Here is a 23298-nt window from a genome sequence, read left to right as displayed (position 1 = left end):
TGGCGGCCGAAAATCGGAAGCCGTGGGCTTCCAAACGGAAGTGGCTGTGCAACGTCGGAGAGCGTTCAGAAGGCAGGGTACAGCGATTACAACTGTTGTACTCTGGATACCACCACTTGGGACCTAGTGGCAGAGTACAACGGTGTAAACGGCTTTGTAACGGTTAGGGACGGGAGGCAGATGTTCGTCATGTGAACGCTTGTAAGTACACCGGTTGGAATCGTCACCTATTCCGTTACAAATGCCCCGTCTGAACGCACCCTTTGTGTAGTTGGCCTTGTATAGTCTAGCCACAGGTGTTTCATTCCACGTTATTCCGCTGAGCCCACCGATTCCCCCCCATCCCCAGTCTCCTCCTCCACCACCACCCGGCTCCAGCGGCAAGGTCCGAGTGACTGCCAGCTGACAGGCCTCACCGATCTCCTCCACCCCGCCTCCCTCATTCTCCTCCCCCACCCCTGGCTCCTGTGGCGAGGCCTGAGCGGCTTCCAGCCGCCGGGCCTTGCCAATCTCCTCCACCCCCCTCCCCCAGTCTCCTCCCCCACCCCTGGCTCTGGTGGCGAGGCCCAAGTGGCTTCCAGCCTCCGGGCCTCACCAATCTCCTCCTTCCTCCCCCCGCTCCTGTGGCAAGGCCTGAGCGGCTTCCAACCACCAGCCCACCGCAGAGTTCCCAGAGCGTTCCCTGTGCATGTCAAGGTAAGGATTATTTAGTGGCCATGACTGCTGCCAATGTGTTCCTCATTCTTCACAATGACACTAACTATAGTGTGCCCAATAAGGGCCATCTTAAGAGTGCAGGGTTTTGTTTGTGTCATAAAAATCACAGTTGACTCTTGGTGACTGTAGGGTTTTCAAGGCAAGAGACTTTCAGGGGTGGTTTGCCATTGCCTGCCTTTGTGTAGCAACCCATTCAAATACTGACCAGCGCTGACCTTGCTTAGCGTCTGTGATCTGGTCAGATCAAGCGAGCCTGGGCTATCCCAGTCATGGCAATATAGATATAGGGGCACATTTTCCATACAAATAAGAAGAGGGATATATGTTCCTGAAAATATGATTCTGTAGTTATTGTTATCCCCATTTTATAACCAAACCCTGCTATTAAATCTATTCATAAACTGAAATGAAGATAGAATACATACATACAATACCAAATTTTACATTTAAGATAAGACACTGTTTGCTTGCTGGGATTTCTATTACAAAATACTAGGAATAAAACATATTACATTATTTGGAATAATAATAGCAATACTTGTTCAACCCCTAGTGTGATTTCATGTATTTCTAATCTGATTAGTCATGACATACATTGGTTTAAAGCAGAGAGGCTGATTACCCACTCAATGCAAGGTCACACTTTTAGATCTTTTTTTCTATTGGAATTCTGTTATTTTAGATACATTCTATTTTTGTTTAAATAGCTGAGATATTTTATATTTAAAGATGCATCAAAATAATTTTCTCACTCTTGCTCTCTAGTTGAAAAGAAATGTGCCAAATCATGATTCATGCCCAAGACGGCAGAGTAACACTTAAATTACTGAAAGCCACGCTTGACAGAAATCAGGAAGTGAGCTATGTTTGCAAGGGTCATCATGTGTACTGGCTGTCAGATAGACCTAATCTAAACTCAGACATATGTAGGCTGTGACTAGATCATCTTTCTGAGAAAGGTCTACTCAGAGGTCATTTCGGGGGGAGAACACGGGGGAACGCAGTTCCCCCGGGTGAGGTGCAGGGGGCGGGGCACATGATGAAGCCCCACCCCCTGCTTCCGGCCGCCCGGCTTCCAGCCCTCATTCATCCAGGAGGAGGAAGGAGAAGAGGGAGGGTAAGTTGCTTCCTCCCCGCCTCTCCCCACCCCTGCCTGCCTGGGGCCAGGGAGGGCCTTCGCGGGGCTTCCTCGCACTCCCGCTGGCCTTGCAGGTCCACCGCCGGGCCCCTGATGTCAGGGGGTATGGCATATGCTAATGAGTTATGCTAATGAGTTCCCCTAGCTCTTTTTCTACGAAATGACCCCTGGGTCTACTGAAGGAGGTGTTAGAATGTGCCAATACCACTGTTGAACTTATGCACTTATTTGTGACTTTTTCCTCCTGTTCCAAGCTTTTACAAACAACCTTTTAACTGCCTCCTCCAGTGCCTTCATAATTGCAATGGAAATTTAATGCAGTGTTAATGAGAACTTGCAGTCAGATATATTCTGTTCAGTGTGTTAGGAAGCTAAAGCCAGGGGCACTATAGACTTTTTAGAATTTGGATCCAGTAAGCAAAATGTGTATTAATTTGTGAGAAACTATCTGGATATTTAAGAAATACGGTATGGGTTCGATGCTGAAGTTGAACTGAAGACACCTGTATCTCCTATTCTCACCTACATGTCTTCACATCTTCCATCACTTGTTCTTTAACAGCACAGCTATGATATCCAGGTCATGAAAAGGAAAATATTTTCAGCCACAGCAGATGCTACATTTCAGTAATGTTTGCCTGTATAACACTATCATTAGCATGAGCAGCACTTGGTGGGAGGGAGGCAGAAGTAGAAAAAAAACTTTCAGGATTACACGAATTAGTTTGGAATGCTGTTTTCAACAATCACAATACCTTTTCATACTCTTTTTAGGTATGATGAGAATATAAAGCCCCTTTTCCAAATGAGGGTTCTTTATCTGTGATTCAGCTCTTTAAAAACAAAAGGAAACTGAGTTCCAGCAGACACTTTTCCTAGCTGAGCTGTGTAATAAAATCCCTTTTAGAACAAATCATTGTACACTTCAGAAGGCTACTGCAGATGCTTGTACTTAGAGTTTGAAGCATGGATTTTAAGCTGATTTGCAAACTCTGATTAAACGAAACCACAATTAGCATGAACTACAGAACAGAGATACCGTGACAATGCAACAGGGAAAGGAAGGGGATTTTTTTGTAGAAGAGAGAAGGATGAAGGGCAGGGAGCATGCAACAACAATTGAGAATTAGGAAACTCCTCTGCAACATTCCTGTATATTATTCAGAACAACGTTATGATGCAATTCCATTAGAAGAGTTAGGTCTAATAAGGATTACATTTACAAATTATATTTCAGTAAGTGTTAAGAAGATTGTCCAGAACTTCACACATATATACGTATATCCTCAATGAGAAAAAAAAATCAGAAGGCAAAATAAAGGTCTCAATAGTTAGTTTAACATTTTAATGTTAATATTTTATATTTCTTATCCGTTTTATGTTGTTTTTATTTATATAGTTTTAATGTTGCAAGTCGCTGCAAGACCCTATGGGTTAATGGTGCCTAAAAATCTAATAAATAAATAAATGAATAAATTGAATGTACATTGCCAACTCTAGGACCAGGTCTGTAAAAGTTCAGAGAGAGAATTGGTAGCCCATCAATAGGCAGGCAACATATTTTTAAAAAGGGGTCAGGAATCAGAGGTTATAACGGAGAGTCTTGTCAGGATATCTGCTCAGGGGGCTTGGGTTATGAGGTTAGAGTTAGACAAAGGTTGGAAATGGATGGAAGGGCAGTTGGAGTAGTCAGAAAATAGAAAGCTGGTGGTACACCTACCAATAGTAACATAGTAACCCACAGTGATTTTTGCAGCCAAAAGTGTCTGTATTTAGTAATTAATCCAGTTTTGATTTCACATCAAATATGCCTGATTCACACAGCTTAAAATCAGTTGCAACTTTCTTCTTTCCATTGGTCAACCTCATAGTTTAGTTTATAAAGTGGATGATTGGTAGTGTTAGCTAGAGACAGCACTGAGCAGCAAACATACCTGTTGTCCAAATGAGACCCCAAGCTGGGATACAGCAGGGGTTCCCAACGTGGTGCCCATGGGTGCCATGGTACCTATTGATACCTTTCCTTGCACCCATCAAGTGTTTTTAGAAAATGGGTGGGGCCAGGTGGGGCACTTGCTCTGCTGGGCTTCTGACTTGCCACTGGAGATCCAATTGGCTGGACAGATTAAAATAATGTTCTTTCAGAGGCAGTTGCTACCACAATATTAGTTTTATTCTCTCTTAGTCCTTTCCAAGTGTATTTTAAAAAAATATTCCTTTTCTCCCCTGTGCTTAGGTTTCCTCTCTGTGTGTGGCTCCTCCTGTGACAGCTACTTTGTGGTTGTGCCTACCACCTTGTATCAAAATTCCAGAGTTGCCCAAAAGCTCAAAAAGGTTTGGGGACCCCTGGGATACAGAGTCAGGAGGAACCAATCAGGACTCTTGAGGGATCCTTTTTGAGAATGCTTACAAAGGATGCTGCCCTAGAGAAGTTAATCAGGGATGGCTTACTGGGCAGAGGATGTTGGCTAATACTGGATATATACTTTTTCATACAATTCTTCAATGTGCATTTCATGACTTAGAATACTACCTTATCTTAAGTTCAGAATTTAAGGAGGGAAAATGCTAACATTTTTCAAAGATGGAAGAAATGCCGTAGAATGTCAGAATGTGTAGTTTGGACATATCTATAGATCTAATAGCAAAGGCGCCCCCTGCGTGCGGATATCTAAATCCACACATCGGGGGCACCTGGGGGCAGGGAGATTTTCCTGCACATCTGGGGATCACCCCAGATGTGCAGAAAAATATAAAAACTGTAAAAAAAAACTATAGGGGGATACTGAAATTCCCCCAAAAGTAAAAGAGCGTCCCCTGCGCATGCACAGGGAATGCTCTTGGAACGGCTTCGGTGGTGGCAGCGGGGGGAGGGGAGAGAAGGCTTGGCTGACTGGCGAGGCCTCACCACCGCCACCGGCGGCGGAGGAAGGAGAAAGTTTGGTGGGCCGACGAGGCCTCACCACCGGGGGGAGGGAGGGAGGGAAGGAGAAATTTTGGTGGGCTGGGAAGGGGGAAAGCTTGGTAGGCCAGCAAAGCCTTGCCGACGACGCCGGGGGGAGGAGAGTTTGGCGGGCCGGCGAGGCCTCACCACCGGGGGGGAGGAGGGAGGGAGAGAAGGGGAATTTTTGGTGGGCTGGCGAGGCCTTGCCACCGCTGAGGGGGGAAGGGGGAAAGTTTGGCGGACTGGCAAAGCACCGCCACCAGGGGAGGAAAGTTCGGCAGGCCAGTGAGGCACCGCCGCTGCTAGGGGAGGGGGAAGCTTGGAGGGCCGAGGTCAGGCCTCGCCGTGGGTGCCAGGGACGGGGGGGGACAGGGGAGAAGGCTCACCTGCGGCTGCTTCTCCCGTGGACCGTCTTCCCCCACGAGTATCGCGGGTCCCCCTTCTTGTCAGTTCTATTTGACAGAGCATAGATATAACTCATAACCTTTTAACACCATTTTACATTGTGTTTTCAGCATGAAAACTGTTGTTTTCAGCAGCTCAATGTTCTCTCTTATACTGTGGCTGGCTTCTTAAATTCTGGATCTTTAATGCTGGATTTTAATTAATAATGTTTTAAAATTTATGTTTTATTATGTTTTGCTCTGTAAAAATTCTAAATATGTAAATAATCTCACTGAGAATGGCTTTCAAGGTTTGACTGAGGCCTTCTCCACCCTATGAACCACCTGGTTGTGGGTCTCATTTATTTGTTTCACCTCACTTGTCATAGCCATCCAAATAACTCCATCTATGGCTATGGAAATTCTTGGAGATTTGTGGGTGGAGCTTGGAGGGAACCTCAACAGGGTATAATTCTATGGAGTCCACCACTGAAAGCAGTCATTTTCTCCAGGGGAACTGATCTCAGCAATCTGGAGATCAGCTGTAATTCTGGCAACTCTTTGGGTCCCTCCTGGAGGTTGGCAACCCTGTTTAGGAACATGATGGTAGGCAACACTTGGAGAAGGAATCAACAAAAAATTGCTCCCCCTCCACCAACAGAAGTACTGTTCTACTAATGTAAACACTATTACACCAACAGAAGAACACCTTTTTGTCCAACCCCAATGTCATTCTGAACCTGCTATTTTCTCAAATGATCTTGTGCTATTTCCTCTAGAAGATCAAAGCCATATATTCAGGCAAATTAGATTATCAGACAAAGGACAATCAAGAACTGTACTGGCAAAAATGTACCCAAGTAGAAGCATAACATATACACAGAATGGATCAAAAACAGCTTACTATCTTGTCTCTTGGGATTCCTGCAAAACATTACTATTTTTTTTAAAGGAAGTGATGGATTTTAAAGCATAGGTTGAAAGTGATTTGTAGGTAGCTTTAAATACCCTTGAGCTTTCATGTAGAATTTTGATTCCACAAGAAATGTAACATGCATGTGCACCCTTGTTAAAGTTGAAATACCTATCCATTTTTGTTAGGCACTAGATACTTAGGTACTAGATAGTTTAACACAGAGATGAAAGCCTAGAGAAGATTATCAGGAAAAGGCTGACTATCATGGCATATAACTTCTGAGAAATTATTCTGTCTTACTGAAATGCTTTTTAATTTCCTCAAAATTATTCAACGTCTTATCTTTAGCACATTTGTCCTGAAACTCTCATGGTGCCCAGTCATCACACTGCCTATATACAGAAGGCTCCACTGCTTTGGGTACTGGGTGGGATAAGGTTTCTATGTCATCTCTTCTGTTGTGGTAAGCAGTGGAAATTTTAGGGGTTGGGGGGCCCTCAAACTGTCCTGGAAAGATGTGGATGCCATGAAGTCTCTAGGCTTGAAGTAACTGGCCAAGTAATGGAAACTAGAAGTTAATCTTTAATTCTACAGAGAAAGATGGTTAACTTTTGGACATGTAGTGGATGCCTAGAAAAGTAATCTGGTTTTATGTGATTCATTAAAACTGGATAGAAAGGACTTATAATTATTCTTTGTATTCTAATGAGTAGCCATAAAACTCACCTTCAGTGATCTCTAAAAGGCATTTAGGTGTGCAGTTTTTTAAAAAAATCCAATGCATGTTGAGGAATACTCTAGTAATTTTTTTTCCATTTCTTAGTTGTATTGCTGATGCTTTTGTTAATAAAAGTGGGATAGGAAAAGCTGGCAACATGTAATCTGCAATTACTACTCAGAAAGATGAAATGAAAATCCCACAGTAAGAACTACATTGAGGTAGTTATGGGGGATCAAGGGTTCATGAAGAGAAAAATTTCAGCTACACACAAAAAGACAGATAAAGTAGCTTTGCAAAATAGACTTCAAAGAAAGGTACTGTTTTAACATATATTTCAAATCATCACTACACTGCAGGTGTGAGAAAGGCTAAAAATAGTAAAGTTGGCAAGGAGCGGTATTAATGTTTCCCCCGGCTCCTGCACTCCTGCTTCATTAATTTCTGTTCTGCTTTTATAGCTGAATTTTCCTTTTAAATTAGAACTTAGAAACTCCACTGAAACAATGGCAGCAATATCTTCTGATCACAGACTTAATATGTATATGTTGTTGAGTATCTATCTGTCTGCCTGCATGACCAGGGTAGACAGACATAGATAGAGAAAAAGATTTTGAAAATTAAAGTAGAAAGCAGTGTCCAGGTTCACACACTCAGTGGAACAGCACCATAGTTCAGATGGTAGAAGAACAAGTTCATTTCCTTGTCCTCCAGGTAGATACTATCCAATGTGAAATGTACACTCCATGGAAATGACCAGATGTCCCATATGCATGGCTCCCCCCCCCCCAGAGGTCCTTTATTTTATCTGTGTGGCAGGACAGGGATGAGCTCCACCACATATTTAAAAGTACTGCCATAGAGGGAATTAAAAACAAAACAACTTCTTTAATATCTTGAATGCCTCCTTTTTTTCATTTTGCAAATAAACTTAGTGCCCTCTGCCCCACATCTCCATCTGAGAGGGTCATGGATGCTAACAATTAAAGGGAAAAAAACACACCACCATCCTATGGAGGTAGACTATCTAAAATACAGATCTGAATTAAATAAGTATCCCACAGGTCCTTGTTCAGTCAGTGTCTTAATTTCATTGTACTTTTAAAAATGCAATGTGAAATGCCTAAATACTCTGTTAAAAGGAATTGCACTACATAAGCAAAAAAGAGTTTTGTATGTTACCTCCTGATTAGCAGCGGCTAGTTCCTCTTCAAGTGCAGAGACTCTTTCTAAGGAAACCCTCAGTCGTTCCCTTACCTAGAAGAAAACAGATGATGCAGTAACACAGTTTCTACTAGAATGTGCTATCTATCCAGGGCATTTAAAATAAAAAAAGAGGTGTCAGAATTCTCAAGAGGGAAATTAAGTTTTCAATCTGTATACTGAAAACTCATGAACTTTTAAACATTTTAAAAAGAATTTTGTCAAAGAGTTTCCAGAACTCTGTTCTGGTGCGTTCCCCCAGAAAAAAGCCCTGTACCTATCTAATCTCATCCATACTAAAAGCGACAAGCTGTCTTGAATCTCCTGGTAAATTTCTGCTAAAACAAAAACCTCTGACTCTATGTCCTCTGTATCCCAGAATCAGCATTTGGAAGAACATTTTGTACTGTGGCCAGAGTGGGGGAAGTGAAGAAATTCCATTCCACTGATGAAAGTTCTTTACCATGAGATGCACTGTTCTGAAGTCATGTGCATGGTGTCCTGAATATCTTTTGGGAAACCATTTATTAATACTACTTTTCCTAGGGATTCTCATAATAAATTCCTTCCATATTTCCTTGATTTCCAAAGGCAACTGGAATTCTAAAGGCTGATAAATGTATTACATTATTCATATGCTCTGCCACTTCCTTGTGGCAATTTTTCACACTTCATGCATGGCAACACTTCTAATGCAAGAATTCCCAGTGATGTGGAATACATCCCCAACAGAAGAGGAGAGCTTTCTGTTGAAAATTATCTAGAGTGCCACCACATGGAAACAGTGTACATGTGAATTAGGCAACAAGTAGACTGACCCTTATTTACCTATGAATGGCTCCAAGTATCCACCTTTTGCCTGTATAAGATTTCTGCCAGTTCCTGTCCTTGAGCAAAAGTTTTTCCTCACATCGTTGCAAGGCTCCACTGACCCCCTCCCCATGTGTGCAAATTGCCAGCAAGTCACAGCTGACCTTTGGCAACCTCATAGGATTTTCAAGGCAAGATACTAACAGAGGTGGTTTGCCATTGCCTGCCTCTGCATAGTGACCCTTTCTTGGTGATCTCCCATTGAAGTACTAATCAAGGCCAACCCTGCTTAGTTTCTGAGATCTGATTAAATCGGGCTACCCTGGGCCATCCAGGTCACAGCCCCCCTTTGGAATTACTTTTGGAGTTTCATACAGTAATAATGGTAGTATTGGAAGATTTTTGCCATATTGCAGAAACCCCTTCAAAATCAGCAATAAAGATGTCATCAAGGCTTTCCATAGCCCTGCCTGCACAGGGGGTGAAGACTCCTTAGAAAAAGACCTTCCAATGGTTCACACTATGCCCAAAGCTGCGTGTACTCAAGGAGCTCCCATTGAACACCCCATGCCTCCTCTCTCCAACAGCAGGCTCCTGTTCAAGTTCTCATATGACCAGCAGATGAGAAAACCCCTGAGTAGGTCTGTCCACCTCCTGTACCTCTAGAGTTTCCCCTGGGAACCAGGGAACAGAGAAAGAAGAGGGCCAGAGCTGAAGGCTGGAACAGGTGGAGTGGACGTTTGGCAACTCAGGGCCTCACACACTCTAACCTCTCTCAGGAGGAAGAGCCATCTCTACAGATCTTTGCAGGATCAGGAACATAGCCCTGGCTGTAGGAAAGGTGGGACACTTAGTTCCCTATATAATCCTGAAGAGTCCCAACCTTTGCTAGTTCAACATTTTGTTTCAACCAGCTTGTGCTTTAGCCCAGATAGTAGCTGACCACTAAACTCCAGTTTTCCAGGGCGTGCTTGCCTCTTGTGGAAATCTCTAGCCTCCAGTTTAAGTTCCTGCATCCTGCTTGTCTCTTGCCTAAATGCTTTTCTGTTATTCTTGAACCTTGCTAGCAACTTGCCAGAACAGGATAGATGCTAATGTCAGTAAAATACATTTTCATCAGCTGGTTTTCAGACTGAATTGGTTGAACATAACAGCAATAACTGTATCCTACAAAGTCACCAACTACAGAAAATTTACAGTGACTGAATTATTAAACAGCTGCATATACTTACAATTTTAAATATTCCAAGGAAGCACATACTGAAGTAACTTCATTAAAGGCCTATAAAATATGTCATATAAGAGAGTGAGGGCCTTTGGTGAACCCGACCAGTTGTCTGAGGATCCCCATCTCATATGCAGATCCCCAATAGTATTCATCCGTCCTAATGAAAAAAGGTATGGCATGGTGGTGGTGCTAACATTGCTTTTAGATGACTGAGATGTGGCTCACTGGGTAAATGATGAGTGATGTTTATGCACAATAAATCTGTGAGCCTTTAAGTTACCACTAGACTCTTTAGTTGGTTTCAGATATCACAACAAACCTCTGCTCCTTTCCCTCCTCCTGTTTTCCCCATCTCCTACTATGCAGAATGCAATTAAAAGCTTCTTAGTTTGGGAGGCCTAGAAACAAATGTGACATCCATCTGACTCCCAGCATCCAAGCAAATTGGAGTTTGTTTCCTCAACAGAAACTGGGCTTCTAAACTGAGATTTAGAATTCTGATCTCTAAGGAGGAAGCAAATTCAATCTGTCCAGACATCTGCAACTGGAAATTACGGCAAATTGTAGTTTGATTGAAAGCTTCCTAAACAGGGAAACTTTCAATCATGTTCCATGTGTGAGGAGAGGAGGGAGAGGGTCTCATAATGAACAAGCAGAAGTTTGTTGTGAGATGTAATAATTTTTGTTGCAATAGACTTTTACAGCTATGCCTCATGTGAAGCTATTGTTGCACTGTTGCATCTTGTGAAGTCAGATGGTGAGTCCCTTCCCTGTGTCAGCATTCAATCTATTTTTGGAAGGGTTATGGTGGGACACACAGAAGCAAATTAAGCAATTACTTCCCTGAAAATTCATCCCTTGGCCAATAATCCACCTTAGCTCTTGAGAAGTATACAAAGAGAATTTTTGATTTTTCAAAACTGAACTTTTCAAGTTCAGTTCTCATTGATAAATTAAATATAAGAAAACAATGTGCTACCACATTTCTAATGCTTTTTAAAAAATCAGCCTCCAATAAGGAAAAATGAATTAGAATATAAACCATACTACTCTCTAAACACTATGGATAGTAATGCTGCATTATGTAAGTCCTGGATGCAATTGAGAGCTTGCTCAGTTTAATACCGTGGAAGGCAAAAGGTACCAGATACTTTTAAATTATAGCTGGAATGTATTTTTATAGTATTTACCTCAATGGGATACTACTTATCTCTTTCTAAGCCTAGTCAAATGTTACATTTCATTTCAAATAACAGGCCCGGAGAAGATTATTTTCACATCACTTGGAACCCGCAAATAAAAGTGTTATATGATTATGATTCAAACACAATAGGTACTACTGCTAATTTTTCATAACACTCTGAGAGTCTATTCATTTAGTCTGTAACAAATATCTCCAATAGATTTTTCTGAAAATAATGTAATATAGTTCACTTCAAATTAACTTGAACAATTGGCTCTTGTTTGCAGTATTTATAAGGTAGCTATGTATTAGACACTGCACATGTAGAAGCAGGAATTAGGGTTTTATGTCTATATCTCTAGCTGGATGGAGAACCATGTATATAGAATTGGTTCCCTCTCTGATCCAAATGAAATCTGGTAAATTGATTGAACATGGGGGGCCAGGACTAGGTAGTCAAAGTCGTACTAATATCATATTACCAGGAAGCATTTTCTATGTGGATTCATCCTTTGCAAGGGATTCTACAGTTGTGATGCTGGCCTGAATATACTGAGATTGACCCATGAAGAATTGTTTCCTCTTACAATGGCTTGTCATGGGGACCATGCAGGTGTGAAACTGGAAGTTTTAAAAAAATCCCTGGATGCAGACCATTTGAGTGGCCTCAGCAACTCTACAAACTAGCACTGCAGGGGCCACCCAGCTCAGACCTGCCCAGTGGTGGCAATCATTGTTGCTGATGAAGGATCTGAGCCAGGTGCCCCCATGGCATGGGCAGAGTTATTGTGTCTAGTTTCTGGCCAGCAGCCCTTCAGGAACTTGCCCTGCAACTTAAATGGTTAGTCTACTCCTGGAAGTATAAAGCTCCTGCTTATGTTGACTGATCACATGACACAGCAATCAGCTTTCAATATTTGAGATAGTGTCACACTTGAAGAACTGAAATGACATTTTAGAAAGCTGGCCAGCCCATGCACCAAAAGGACAAGGGTTCCATATTGTCTATGCACCTGAATCATAGTAAAGCAGGCAAAAAAGTATACTTAAGCTTGTTTCCACACTGTACCTTTTCATCCAATGCTTTGTGGTGTTCAAACAAAGATTTCAGTGCTTTCAGAACCTCAACTTCACTGGAAACTCCTGAGGGGGACTGTGCTTGGCGTTTCACCACCGTCATTCTCAATGACCTTTCATGTCTTGAAACAAGGCACTCCAAATGTTCCAGTAACAGCTATTGGGTTCAGCATAAAAGAAAGTCAGATCACTTGCACCTAAAGGTCACTAGGACTGTAATTCTGAACTATATAGTATGAAACAATAATGGCATTGGCAGCTTTTATTATACTCAAAGGGATATGACTCTATGTGGCAGCATTCCATTGTATTATTGCAGAGAATAAGAAGGGAAATAAAGCATAAATGTAATTAGTAGCTATTGAAATCTCATGCACACTTTCCAAAAGAGAAAAGTATTCCACTCACCTTTGTTGTATCCTGGGTAAAATAATTTATGAGTTAAAATATTCTTAAGTTGAACACCAATTAAAGCTGCCAAACTAAGCCAACAAACCATATGGTTCAGTACGTAATGAATACTGAAACTGGTCACCTAACAACATTTTGACAATCTATATTAGAATTTAAGAGACATGCAAGACAATCCAAAATAAGTTTCAATAATATTTTGTTACTGTATTTTATCAAAATGTTAATGGTATAATTGATTGCTGTACATCTGTTTTGTCTGCATGGAACCATTTCTGTGCCACCTTGGGGATAAATAGTAAATTTCTTTAGGCTTATAACTCAACAGTTTGTAGCTCTATTTATGCCACACCGAGAATGACCAAATATATCATTATTTTTATTCAAATAAACATGAAGAGCTTTGACACGATCTTCTCCCCCCTCCCTTTCCTGAAGGCAGCTTCAGGGCTAAGGAACAGGAAAGGATTGGTGTCCTATAATCATGATAAAATAAAACTGCTCACAAGAAGGTTGCCTCATTCAGGGGCATGTCTTTATGGAAAGCAAGAAATATGCTTACCATACACAGGAACTAACTAATTCTGGCCTAATGAACCCAAAACATGTAACCCATTTGAGTCCCTTACATGCTGAATTTCAATTTTAGTACCCTTACTTGCATACAGTGCAATAAATGTTTCTAAGTTACTCTGGGAGAGATATAACTATTTTAAATTAATAAATTAACATCCTTGTTAATGGATAAGCAGGTTGGTAATATCGCAAGGACTGACTTCTTTCAATTACACCTGGCTTGTAAGATGGCCCCTTATTTAGACTTTGGTGGTCTAGCCACTCTGATACATGCTACTGTCACTTAGGGCTGCCAGTGCAAGGCAGGAGACTTACTCGGCAGGGAGGAGGCAATTCAGTGATGTCACTTCTGGTGTGACCCAGAAGTAGGGATGCCAGACCCCTCAGTTTGGATGGGGGTCCTTCAGTTTCTGGCACTCCTTTCAACCCCCCCATTACCCTCCCCCAAAGGCAAGAAGCTGGAAATAAATGCGAAGTGCCTATGTCACCCGAAAATGACATAGGTATGTGAATGACATGGGGGGGGGGGCATAACTCCGGTTTTGGGGGCAGAACTCTATAGTAGAATGTAATTCTACTATAGAGGTTTTGCCCACAAACCACAGTGTTGCTCCCAGTTTCCCTGATGTGCGTACGTCACTTCCAGGCAATGTAGGCCTATCGTGTTAATTTCCAGCTTCTTCTCTCCCCATTCCCAGTAATTTCACCCCCATTCCCCACTGGCTGGTCTGATGGACCTGGCAACCCTACCCAGAAGTGACATCATTGTGTTACTAGTGATACTGTAAGGTTTGCCTAAAACTCCGATTTAACATAGAATTTTGGGCAAATGCTAGAGCATCTACTGATGTGATGAAGTCACTTCAGAGGCTCACTGGAAGTGGTTTCATGGCACTAATCACCCCACCATTTCTGGCAGTAATGACAGGGGGTGAGAGGTCTCCTGCCAAAGCTGGAGACTTGGATTCCCTGCCATAACCTCCAGACAGGACTATTGTAATGTGCACTGTGTGGGGCTTGGAAGCTTCACATGCTACAACATATGACAGTGAAATTCCTGTCTGGGGTCATCTGCCCAGAACATATAACTCCAGTGCTGCATCACTTGTGCCAGCTATATATTGACTTCCAGGCCCAAATCAAAATGCTGGTTATCACTATTAAAGTTATTAATGGCCTAGTTATCAAGCTCTTTCGATACCCTCCTAGTTAGCAAACAGCATCTCCAGTATACTCCCATATACTTCTCTTAATGGTGGTCTCTCTTAGCATTGTCTGTACGGTAACAATTACACTTCTTCCAGAGCTTTTAAATTAAAGCTAATGGTTTTAGAAAAATCATGATACATGATTGTCAGCAGGGGGTGGTGGTGGTGGTTATCTGAACCAAGCAGGGATGGTATATGTAAACTGAATAGCACCTGTCAAAGTTAATATTGGTTTAATGACATTGCAAATCCTAACTTATCCACATTTTTGTATGCTAAGACTGCAAGTACACTGCATCACCACTTTACAGTTGCCCTTGTTAGCATCACCACTCTTACCTATGTCACACAAGCAACAAATGAATATGTTGCAGATATCAGAATAAAGGCTTTGCTCAGGAGTGTTGTCAAGCTGTAGTAAACACTGTGCTCCAGTGAATAATCCTAAGAATGGAATTACTAAGTGGTATATCATATATTTAATTTTGAACCAGGCCAAAGAGTGCAGATCAAAATATCTGGAGCCAGAGACCGACAGAAGAGATTTCGCTACAAACCTGAAGGAAGTCCCAAATTTGCAGATTAAGACAAATTAAGGAGTCAAGGCACATGTAACTGTACAGATCTTGATTGATAAGAATTGATAAGAATATATTTATCTTAAGTAACAGTAACATTGCTTTTTCAAATGCTATAGTACACATTGTTCTAGATACAACTTTCTGTTCAGTTGGCAGTTCATATGAATACTAAATCTGAAATGTGAAAATATGCCTAAAGGAGAATAATTATTTTTCTCTTCTTAAAAAAGGGGGTGGGTGGGATTTGCCTGGATTTAAAACAACCCCTCCCCCACAGTATTACAGAATGGAACCTCAAAGTACATTATCTGGTAGTATAGCACAAGACCTTCTCCAGTTCTGAAAGTTGATCTGGAGGTCAGAACACTATTCTGTATGAATACGCTGTATTCAACAATAAATGTCTTGAAATAGGACACACAAACCCTCTAAATGTGTACTGAACTAAGACACATGACACATATTTTCTTATATTTAACCTCAGGAGATGGCTTTTGTGCTGCAATGTTCACAGGTTTATGACTAATTTGACATTATCTACCATAAAGCTCCTATTTGATGTTGTACCCACATGGCAGTACCCCAAAGCCTCTCTTACCCTGTGTGCTGGTCCAAACTCAGAAAGCATCCCCACATCAGCATCACCCATGCCTGATAAAAAAGCAGGCAGTGGTGTGAAAATGTTGCATGCATTTGTATTAGTACATGGCATAAGAAACTTCTATGAAAGGGCTTTTTGTCCCTTGAACTTGGAGATTGTAATTTGTAAATCAGCCATTAATAAAGAAGCAGTGAACAAGAAAACATTATAATGGTCAATCACATTATTTCTTTATTTGCAAAATTATTTATGTATTCATAATTCTAGCCTAGCTTTCCCAAAGAAAATGGACCAACTGCACATCTTTTGCAGGCATTTGTATTTATTTTTTTAAATGTTGTGTCCCCACCAAATGTGACTCCATAGAACTATCAGAGCAGCTAGGGCCTGAGCCTTAACAGTGTAGGGTGGGTATTTCTACTAAGGTTATGCTAAGTATTCATAGACAGATATTTTGTTCGGTGAAATGGTTTGAGAAAGATGCCCCCTTTTCTTACCTGTTTATCCACAGTTCACTTTCCTGCTGGGTAATTGCTCTGGCACTATTTTTTCCATCTTATTTATTTACTTATTTAAATTAAATTTATTTATTTCAATTTTTATATTCTAGCAATATATGATTACATCAATTAAAATAGGTTCAAAAATAGAATAGTAAATATCCAATAAAATCATGTATAGTCATAAAAGAATACAAAACTACATAAAACTAATCTAACCCCAACCCTAAAACTGTAGGAATCCTTCAAATGACATCAATCATTACAATACCCACAGGCCAACTATGCCGTACAATAGAGAGATAATATGAGCCAGAAGCAAGCCGGAATCATTCTGCCTTACAGAGTCTCCAAAAGTCGTCAGGTCCTGTTGCACATGGGTGTTTTGTAACAGTAAATTCCAGAGCAAAGGTGCCACAATAATGAAAGCCCTCCCACTGGTGGAAGAAAGTCATGCTATCCTGGGATTTGAGATCACTAGCAAGCCCTGCGAAGATAAATGAAGGGAGCGGGGGGGGGGGGATCATAACAGAACAGGTGAGTCCCAGACCATTAAGGGCTTAAGTTAAGAACCGACACCTTGAATTGGGTCTGGAAACAAATTGGTAGCCAGTGCAGCTGCTTCAAGATTGGTGTTATATGAGCTGACCATGATAACTTGGTCAGCAACCTAGCAGTCGCATTCTGTACCACCTGGAGTTTCCAAAGCAACTTCAAGGGCAGCCCTACATAGAGCAAGTTGTAGTAGTCTGAAGAAAAGGTGGTCGTTGCATGAATCAATGTGGCAAGGTCGGACTGAGGTCAATATGGGGAAAATTGTCAGGCCTGGTGAAGGTGGAGAATTTCTGTTATAGCCACCATGGACATGTGTTTGGCCATGGAAAGCACAGGATCAAGACAAACCCTCACATTCTTCATGGAGTCCACAGTGGAAAGCCATCAAGTGATGGGAGTGAAAAATTCCCTATTGTCAATGTGCTTCCCAGACACATGTCCTCTGTTTTCACAGGATTTAGCTTCAGCCAGCTACCCCTTAGCCATTCCACCATGGCATCCAGGCATTGGGCCAGGGAGGAGATATCTGCTTCTGGCTGCTTATCAAGCAGGAGGTAGAGGTGAGTGTCATCTGCATACTTCCTTTATAACAATGTGGCCCAGGCCAATCAGTAATCATGAAAACAATGGCCTCATAATACCACACTCCCAGTCAGAGTTGGCATTGTGATGCCACAGAGGGCAAATGTAACCATCAGTGAGTAAGAGCAACACTTCATGCCTTACATTGTGTGAGCAATGGTTCATGGCTTAAGTTGCCCTTGCATTGGATCCAAAGGAACACAAACTGGGCAGAGGAAGAAGAATACCCAACAGGTCCCTCCATTTCTCCTATTTCCTGGAACAAAGCTTTATACACCTATTTCTATTATAGGACCCAATAGGAAGGGGCCATAATTCTATCTTCTGGGATCTGAAATTGCTAGTTAGACTGTTTTATGGAAGATATCACTTGCTGTTAGAACACAGGCTGGAGACTCTTGCTGCTATCAAGTACTTTGCAGACACCTCTCCTCCAGTTATTGTCATATTGATTGGCTGTGGTTTCAAAATCTAAGTTTTGATAAACCCATAAGTTTCACCTGTCTCCTCACACTATCTTGTTGAAATTGGAGGCGGAGGATGTGTACCTGACAGTCACATGTTCCTGTGTCTGGGGAGCTTTGAGATGTTTATGATGTCTGCCCCTTTCACAGATAAAACAATCCTGGAGGGAATTAATCAAAATTTGAGAAAGCATTATCCCTTTCATTATTTTTTTTCTCAATGTATTATTTACATTGCAGAGCGAGAAGGTCTTCTGGTAAATTATAGGATCCTGAAAAGGAATGAAAATTGGGCTTTGTTGATGTACCTCATCAACTGTTAATTTCTCTGTGCCAAATTTTCCCTTTTCCATAAGGGTATTCTGTCACTGAAGTTTCTTAAGTGGAGTGCTTAATTCCAAATTCTACTGGAGATTAAGAAGATTCAAGATATGTTTATTTTAGCTTTACCAAAAATTGTAAATAACTATAGTGTACCGTTGGAGTGCTTCAGGCCGATTGAAAAGAGAGAAGAGGGGAAGTTGGGCCAACCTTTTTAATGTCTGAATGTAAGTAGCTGATAGCCAGTTGGTTTTCAATCCGTACATACGTAAGTTCCTAATCTTCTAGAGCAGTGGTCTCCAACTTTTTTGAGCCTGCAGGCATCTTCAGAATTTTGAGACTGGGTGGCAGGTGCTGCTACAAGATGGCTGCCACATGAGGCAGAGTCAAGCACATGTACACATACAAGAGGAAGGGGGGATGGGGAAACTCCCACACACAGACGAGGGTGACCAAGGAGGGAAGGAAAGGATAAAACACAGAGAGATATACTATCATCAGGAGAGAAGACCAAGCCAGGGAAATACATGTAGAATACACACAAACATGTAAAGAAGAAAACCAATGGGTAAGGGAGGATAAAATGTGCATGCATGTGCACACATAGTTCATGTATACAGATATAGTCCAATCACTTTTGTGTTACTATAATGTAGCTTATTAATTCTAGTTGTCAGAATTTCTAACATATCACCCAGCAAGGTCACTGCTTCCTATAGTCCTGCTGTGCAAATTCATCCATATAAACCATAGATTGATTTTTCTAACCATTGAATGAATCAACTGTCAGTGCTGAGGTGCGTAAAGATTATGCCAGTGTTAAAGGTGCTATATCTTTAATGACAGTTAACTTATTTAGCAATGTTAGATAAATAGTAATATTTTAGCCTACTCTTATCAAAGCTGACGAGCATTAAGGATCATGCTGTTACCCTAAAAAATAGTGACATAGTTTGTATCTGCCGCAGTAGCAGGGGGTTGTCCTTTTTTTGCATATTAGAATTTAATAGACAGTGACAGGAGATTGGCTTTTCCTATATAAGCTTTTATCCACTCCCAAAAATGCTTCTAGTTAGTTTCCTTACCACCATAAGTAACTAATAAAGCCCTCAATTTTTTAAAGTGCCAATTTCCCACCAATGAGTTCTACCTCTTGGAGCCTTCTCCATTACCTGCTTCTTTGACAGTAAACTCATCTAGATAACAGTGCATCAGTATTTATTTGCTTCTTGATAAGAGGCTGACATTGCATTCATGTGAATTACGTGGTAAATTTTTTTTTAAACCCAAGAGATTATAAAAGCCCAGCCACCTCAAATAATGTAATCCTCCACTGGGATTTTTAAAAAATATATATGCCGCCAGCTCAGGGCACAGCTCCATGTGGATGCCACCCAAAATATCTGTGCATGGTCTTGGTTCCATATGGGAGCACAACATATGGGGCTCTTTACTGTGCAGAATGTCCATATCCTGGAAATATCTGACAGTGATGTGAAGGCTACTCAAAAGGCGTACAGGAAACAGATACTGCATGTTACAGAAAAGCTGTTGAATAGCAGCTCCTACATGGAAGCTATAATTTGTAGATTGGCTCATACCAATAATTGTTTACTCCACAAGCCAGAGGGTATTTATCAAGCAAGACTTGAGGTTCCTCTAGCAAGCTTGTCATGAGTCAGCCAGGGCTCAGTGATAGCGAGGAATATGAAGTGTCTTAGATCCTGGACTCCTGGAGGGAACATGGATAGCTTCAATACCTGGTGGACTGGAAAGGCTATGGGCCGGAGAATAGGGCTTGGGAGCCTGCAGACAATGTCCATGCACCTGCCCTGGTTTGCCGATTTCATAGAACATATCCCCAGATGCCTGGGCCAACCCAACCTTGGGAGGGGGGCCCTGAGGAGGGAAGGGTGTCATGAGTCCTTACGTTTTTTACTATATGCTCCTCATATTCCCTTTTTGCCTGCCTGACCACAGACTTGCATTTTATTTGCCATAGCCTGTGTTCCCTTTTATCAGCCTCACTGTGACTAGCTTTCCACTGCTTAAAGGAATCCTTTTTACCTTTTACAGCTTCCTTTACTTTGTTTGTTAACCATGCAGGCTTTTTCCTATACCTATTTGTGCCTTTCCTAACCTGCGGAATATATATATATATATCTTCTGGGATCGTAGTTTTACATAGTTTCCAAACTTCCCCAATGGTTTTGACCCTTTCTATTTTTCCTTTCAGTTTCCTCGCCACATGTCCCCTCATAAAGTTAAAGTTAGAAGTGGTTGTGTGAGTCTTTTTGGCCAATTCCCTATTTATACAAATGTTGAACTCAACAACATTATGATCACTGTTCCCAAGCGGTGCAATCACTTGTACATCTCTCACCAGGTCTTGAGTGTTACTTAGGACCAAATCAAGGATCGCCTCTCCCCTGGTAGGTTCCGTGTCCATCTGCTCCATAGCACAGTCATTTAGAGTGTCTAGAAACTCAATCTCTTTTCCTCAACTAGAACACATATTGACCCAATCACCTATTACGACACAGTGTTTTTGTCTAGCTGCTATCTTTAATTCATTCATCATTTTATAATCCTCCTCTCTCTTTTGAACTGATGGGCGATAACAAACTCCCAGTGTTAAGTTTCCTTTTGGCCCCCATATTTCAACCCATAGAATTTCCAGAAGCGAATCCAATTCTCTTAGCCTCTCAATCTTTCTGCACTTTATACCCTCTCTGACATACAGAGCCACCCCACCTCCAACCCTCCCCCCCCATCCTTCCGATATAATATATAACCGGGAATCACCGTATCCCACTGATTTTCCTCATCCCACCAAGTTTCTGAAATACCCACAATGTCTATTTTTCCCTCCCTCACCAAGCACTCCAACTCCCCGATTTTACCTCGGACACTTCGAGCATTTGTATAGAAACAGCTGTAATTTCCCATACAAGTTAAGCCTGCAACCTTCCTCTTGCTATCTCAAGACCTTGTCAGGCAGTCCATGTCACTAGCCATGGTCTCAGTGGACAATTTCAATCCACCTCCCTGTAGAAAAGCAACCGGTACCCCCTCACCTCTCTCAGATGAGCCAACCCGAACCAGAGACTTTTCATCTCCTGTCGGCTTTCCCCCAATATTCAGTTTAAAAGCTGCTCTGCCACCTTTTTGATTTTAAGCGCCAGCAGCCTGGTTCCTTCTCGGGACAAGTGGAGACCGTCTCGCCTGTACAGCTCCCTCTTGTTCCAAAAAGTATCCCAGTGCCTAACAAACCTGAACCCTTCCCCCCTACACCATCGTCTCATCCACGCATTGAGACTCCTGATCTCTGCCTGTCTCTCCGGCCCTGCGCGTGGAACAGGTAACACTTCTGAGAAGGCTACCTTGGAGGTCCTGGCCTTGAGTTTCCTGCCCAGCAGCCTAAATTTCTCCTCCAGGACCTCACGACTGCATTTCCCCACATCGTTGGTGCCGACATGCACCACGACCACTGGCTCCTCCCCAGCACTATCTACCAGCCTATCTAAAACACGCGTAATGTCCGCTACCTTCGCACCAGGCAGGCAAGTCACCATACGGTCAGTACGCGGGTTCGCCACCCAGCTGTCTACCTGCCTAAGGATCGAATCACCCACTACCAAGAGCCCCCCTCCCACCCTGCCCAGGGATGGTTCCTTGGTGCAAAAGGAGAGCCGCTCACCAGCTGGGGAAGAGGTCCCTTCTGAGGGCACATTCCCCTTATCCTCAGCACGGTGCCCTGTTTCCCCTAGACCCTCATGCTCCCTGACAGCAGCGGGGCTGCCAGATCCAGAGTGGGACGTAGCTAACAAGTCCCCGAGAGTCTTTTCTGTGCGCCTAGCTGACTGTCTCTGCTTCTCCAGGTCAGCCACCTTGGCCTCAAGGGAGCACACACGTTCCCTGAGAACCAGGAGCTCCTTGCACCGAGGACACACCCAAGACTTCTGCCCAGTGGGCAGATAGTCATACATGTGACACTCCGTGCAAAACACTGGATAGCCCCCAACCCCCTGCTGGCATTCTGGCTTCATAATTCTTTTAAAATAAATAAATATAATCCCCCTTTTAAACCCTTGGTATTTATGTGGGTTTTGTTATCAAGTCAAATTATTTTACGAGTCAAACAATGTCCCTTCCTCTCCCTCTCTCAAGCAGCCAGGACTCTGCAACAACTCTAATCACTTCCACACACTCCCAAACACAGTCCTCCCACACAATATCCTCAGCTGAAGGCAAATAAAAAACACTCACCCCTCTAGCAATTCTGTCTCCTGCTCAGATGGGTCTGCTCTGTGTCTGGAAAGGTGCTTCCTTAAATAGAGGCCTCCCCCAGCAGAGGGTGGGGCAGCAGCTATTCAAATTCACCCAGGCACTCAATCACAGGCAAACAATGCCCCTTCCTCTCCCTCTCAATTACAGTCAATCATAGTCAAACAATGCCCCTTCCTCTCCCTCTCTCAAGCAGCCAGGACTCTGCAACAACTCTAATCACTTTCACACACTCTCAAACACAGTCCTCTCCTGCTCCTGCTCCTGCTCAGAGCTCAGCTGGGTCTCTAATGTCTCCTGCTCCTGCTCAGAGCTCAGCTGGGTCTCTAATGTCCTGGCCCCTCTGGTGGACCTCCTGATGGAACCTGGTATTTTTGGCCACTGTGTGACAGAGTGTTGGACTGGATGAGCCTTTGGCCTGATCCAACATTGGCGTCTCTTATGTTCTTATGAGTCATGCAGGGCTCAGTGATAGTGAGGACTCCTCAAGAGAAGAGGAGCCCCGTGTTAGCCAGCCCCGTGTCAGCCAGCCCCGTGTCAACATAAGCTGACCAGCAGGAAAATGAGCTGCAGGCTTGTCAGGATTCACAGCCAACAGCTGTTGCAGAGCCATCACCCCCCCCCCACCTCAGTATATGAAAGTCAGTTGGCCATTCCCAGCCCTTCGGCATCACCACAGATGGACGCTGAGAATTAAGCTACAGGCAAGATGGCAAAGTGTGCATCTCCTGGCCTGACACCAGCTGCTTGCTGATAATGAAGATGAGTTGTTGCAGGACAGACCCTGAGTATTTTTAAAATTTATTTATAGTTTCGACTTGCTATACCGCCCTAACCCCGACTTGCTATACCATTACATGTAATGAGTTCCAAGAACGCTTAATCCCTAACTAGG

General features: G+C 42.6%; 1 protein-coding gene across 8 annotated transcripts in view; it reads right to left on the bottom strand.

Moving 5' to 3' along the window:
- PPFIA2 (protein tyrosine phosphatase, receptor type, f polypeptide (PTPRF), interacting protein (liprin), alpha 2) overlaps window positions 1–23298 on the bottom strand; it is a 414803-nt gene that overhangs the window by 126225 nt on the left and 265280 nt on the right. For 7 of the 8 annotated variants that reach the window (XM_015413721.1, XM_015413717.1, XM_015413720.1 and 4 more), the window contains 2 exons: window positions 12310–12474; window positions 7999–8073 (listed from right to left, as the gene is read on the bottom strand). In XM_015413721.1, coding sequence (XP_015269207.1) covers window positions 7999–8073; window positions 12310–12474 — 240 coding nt within the window. The remainder of the gene's footprint in view (window positions 1–7998; window positions 8074–12309; window positions 12475–23298) is intronic. The other variant, XM_015413724.1, reaches the window with a different exon arrangement.

This window comes from Gekko japonicus, unplaced genomic scaffold, assembly GCF_001447785.1.
Source record: "Gekko japonicus isolate JY-2015 unplaced genomic scaffold, Gekko_japonicus_V1.1 scaffold649, whole genome shotgun sequence".
NCBI lineage: Eukaryota > Metazoa > Chordata > Lepidosauria > Squamata > Gekkonidae > Gekko > Gekko japonicus.
Note: the sequence above shows the minus strand (reverse complement) of the source record. Positions and strands in the feature narration are given on the sequence as shown.